Source organism: Ixodes scapularis, unplaced genomic scaffold (genome assembly GCF_016920785.2).
Source record: "Ixodes scapularis isolate PalLabHiFi unplaced genomic scaffold, ASM1692078v2 PGA_scaffold39__5_contigs__length_11793443, whole genome shotgun sequence".
In the NCBI taxonomy this organism is placed as follows: Eukaryota; Metazoa; Arthropoda; class Arachnida; order Ixodida; family Ixodidae; genus Ixodes; species Ixodes scapularis.
Window position 1 is genome coordinate 2351443 of NW_024609867.1, and position 3606 is coordinate 2355048.

At 44.5% G+C, this 3606-nt stretch overlaps 1 protein-coding gene across 1 annotated transcript; it reads right to left on the reverse strand.

Annotated features, from left to right (window-relative positions):
* Positions 1–2470: 2470 nt before the first annotated feature.
* Positions 2471–3363, reverse strand: LOC120841304. The gene has a single exon (XM_040212167.1). The coding sequence runs from the start codon at positions 3338–3340 to the stop codon at positions 2471–2473; it is 870 nt and encodes a 289-aa protein (XP_040068101.1). The 5' UTR covers positions 3341–3363.
* Between the last annotated feature and the right edge of the window lie 243 nt (positions 3364–3606).

Consider the following 3606-nt stretch of genomic DNA (forward strand, 5'->3'; position numbering starts at 1 on the left):
ATAACGTTCGACATACACGGCGTCCCAGATAACTTGCACCATACTTAAAAAAACACCGGATGGCTCTGCAGGAGTGAAATCAACTGTCGTTAGCAAGTGTCTTGAGAAAGTGCACAGATTTTTTTAATGCGCCTGGTTATGCAAATATCTAAGATTAATGAGCTAACCTTTCAAATATTCTTTTAAGGGCCAAGATATCAATTGTAAAGTTGCAGGGCGCATTGAGAAACACCCAATTAAAGTGTTTGAAACATAATACGTTTTCGTGCTTTTTTCCGGCCTTCAAAAAACGCATATTCGCGGCGCGATCGCACGCCGTGATTGGTGAAGCGAGTTGTCACGGGGTATTTTTTTGTATTTCGCGGGCGTTTTTTTGAAGGCTAGGGAAAAGGAGCATGCAAAGTGCACCTTCTTGAAAATGGTTTAATTGGGTGTTTCTTAATGCGCTCTACAACTTTCCATTTCACACCTCGGCTTTTAAACAAAGATTTCAAAAGTTAGCTTCTTACTGTTAATTAAATAAATAGGCGCACTAAAACAATTTCGTGCACTTTCGCAAGAGACTTTCTAACAGTGTACAGATGGTTTCACTCCCGCAGAACGCTCCGTTTTTGTTTTTTTAAAGTTTGGTGCAAGTTATCTGGGACACTCCGCATATATGTACTAATAGTGTACATTTAGTAGACTAAAAGCATACGTGTAGTGTACTAAACGTGCACTTATAGTATGCTAAAAGTACACTCGAGGTGCACTTATGGTATACTACATATGTGCTTGGGGTGTGCTAAAGGTGTACTATTTTGTTTCATAAAAGTGTGAAACTAGTACGATTTCAGTACATACCATAAGTTCACTATTAGTATACTTTCAGTATACTGATTTTGAACGACTTTTCGCTAAGGGAAACAATGGGCCTTCCTGGAAATGATGTCGTTTTACGAGAAACATATCCGACCCAGGAAGTATGTAAACAAAATATGAGTCCTCATTTGCTGTCTAACTAAATTTCTCTCCCATATGTTAATTCCACTTGCAGGGCAACCACCAACGTAAAGGCACCACTTGTGGGCGACACAGCACAGTGCATTAATGGAAATGGTGGAACCTTCTCCTGACGACTCGACCATTCCCACTGACTTCGAGCCTGCCCAAGAAGAGCTGCAGTGCAGCCCCGAGGCTCCTGTCCCAGCCAAGCCGTCCACCTCGGGTGAATCGACATCAAGCACCTCGAAGAGGTCATTAGGCCAGTCACAAAGGTGCCCAGGACCCCGCCATTCTGCACGCAGAAGGGAGGCTAACACAATGGAGAGAGAACTTTTAAATCATTTAAGGACTAAAATGACAGAGAACGAGGCGTTTGCCTACTCTGTAGCACAATCTCTAGATCGTTGGGACGAGGTCACCAGTGCCCAATTCAGGGCTTGTGTAATGCAGATTGTTTATGAGTATGAATGTAAATTTCAGCAGAAATAAAACGCCCCCGACCTTTGTGCATCTGAAGGCACACGTGTCCACTCATGTTTTGATAATATACACATTCTGTTAATATGAACTACATTTTCGAAGAGCAATCTCTGCTTATGGAATTCTAGTACATCGTTAGAAAAAAAAAAACAAAAAAAAACATAATCTGTGAAGCAGTCTATGTTAATCTGAATATTATTAACTCTAGTTCAATACTTCAGAATTTGTTCTTGGAGACAAGCTGCAGGGATGCCTATCACATGAAATAGCTTGAAAGAACACCTACAGACATTTTTCAAATTTACCCCAAGCGTCAAGGAAGTGGCTTGGAATGTAGGTACACACGAATGTGGACGATAGCTTGCGCAGCGAGTGTATCTGCAAACCCGGCATGATTTTTGGTGCTTGTGTAAATTAGCAAAATGTCTAGTGCACATAATAGCATCATCTGCTACTCAGACACACAGCCTGCGCTAATACCGTTAATCAAACATGCTTTCTACCCATTACATTCGCTTCGTGGGTGGCACGCATTGCTCGAAACCTGTTTATATTTCCGAGAGAAATGCAAGTAGAAAAGCAGGCTTATCGAAAGTACATCTAGAATGTTATTTTGCTCCTTTGTAGTGTAAATGAAAAGATTAAACCCGACTTTTGTAATTAATACACAAGCTGTCCTATTTTCCAAGTGAGCCACTACTACGTTCCTGCGGGTTCACTTAATAAGAAGCCAATCATTTGGTATGCGTGCCTGTATCTCAGCGGCAAGCGAAAAACATGGATGGCCAATATTCCTCGCTTGTGCCAATTACCTCGCATCTCCCCTGTACAACGAAATTCACCAAGGTAGGCAGGTAAGCTCTTTGAAGGTGAAAACAACGAGGGATTGCGAAATATATTTTGCCCGTCAATTCTGTTAAGCAAGCAGAGCAGAGAAAATATATACAATTTATTTGCAAGGAAAGAAAAAAATTGAACAGCATTGATAACAACCTTGTGTCGTCGTCTACTCCCTCGTCACTATGTCGTGTTGCCACGGGATGGCTCCCGTAGGGGAGATGAAGTGGTCTGCCAACTGGTCCCTGATGCTGATTGCTGCTGGGCTGCTATTGTCACCTAGGCTCCTGTTGACACCAACATTCAAAATGTCAGCTCGCCACTGACCATCCACACGGGCACCCCTCCTTTCGCTGTCAGCATATCCAGGAGGGCAGTAGGCTTCATCCCGTGTCAGGAAGTTGTGGAGGCAGACTCCCGCTTTTATCATGTTTTCACAGTGCTCAACAGTGCCATGCAAGGGAGCCAGAAACGCCCGCCAGCGAGACACAAGTATTCCGAAGGCGTTTTCTACTGTACGCCTGCCCCGGGAGAGCCTGTAGTTGAAGACCTTTTTTCGGTAGTCCAAGCCTCTTCCGGGGAAAGGGCGCATGAGGTACGTTTTCAACGGGAAGGCTTCATCCCCCAGGAGGCACAGAGGTGGTGCAGGCTGTGCGATTACAGGGATCTGGAGGGTATTGGCAGGTAACGCCTTTCCGAGGTTAGACTCTCTCAACACACCGCCATCGGACTGGTGTCCGGCAGCCCCAATGTCCACCAGTCGAAACCTGTAGTGGGCCTCAACAACAGCGAGCAGCACCATCGAGTAGAATTTCTTGTAGTTGTGAAATATTGAGCCAGAGTTTGGTGGGCACCTGATCGCAAAGTGCTTGCCATCTATTGATCCAATGGGGTTAGGAAAGTTCCACTTGACGCAGAACTCCCTCCGGACCTCTTCCCACTGTTGTGATGTGCGTGGCTGCAGCACTAACGGGGAGAGGCAGTCCCAGATGGCTGGCAGCGTTTCCTGAAGGATCCCCGATAATGTTGCTTTATGCATCCGGTCACTTATGGCCACATGGCCCAGACATCCTGGTGATGCAAGGAACCTAGAAATGTGAAAAACAAAATTGTGAGACTTAGTACCTAACTCAGAGCAACTGTTTAGTCAGTCATTTCCACTGTTTGTGACTAAGAACGACCTACGAGAGTGCTCCGTCAGACTTATATTGCTATACACGCAATATGTAAATATGTACTAAATGTGTTTGACTGACCACAAAAATCAAGGAATTGGCGCATGAAGTGGAAATTGATCTCGAATAT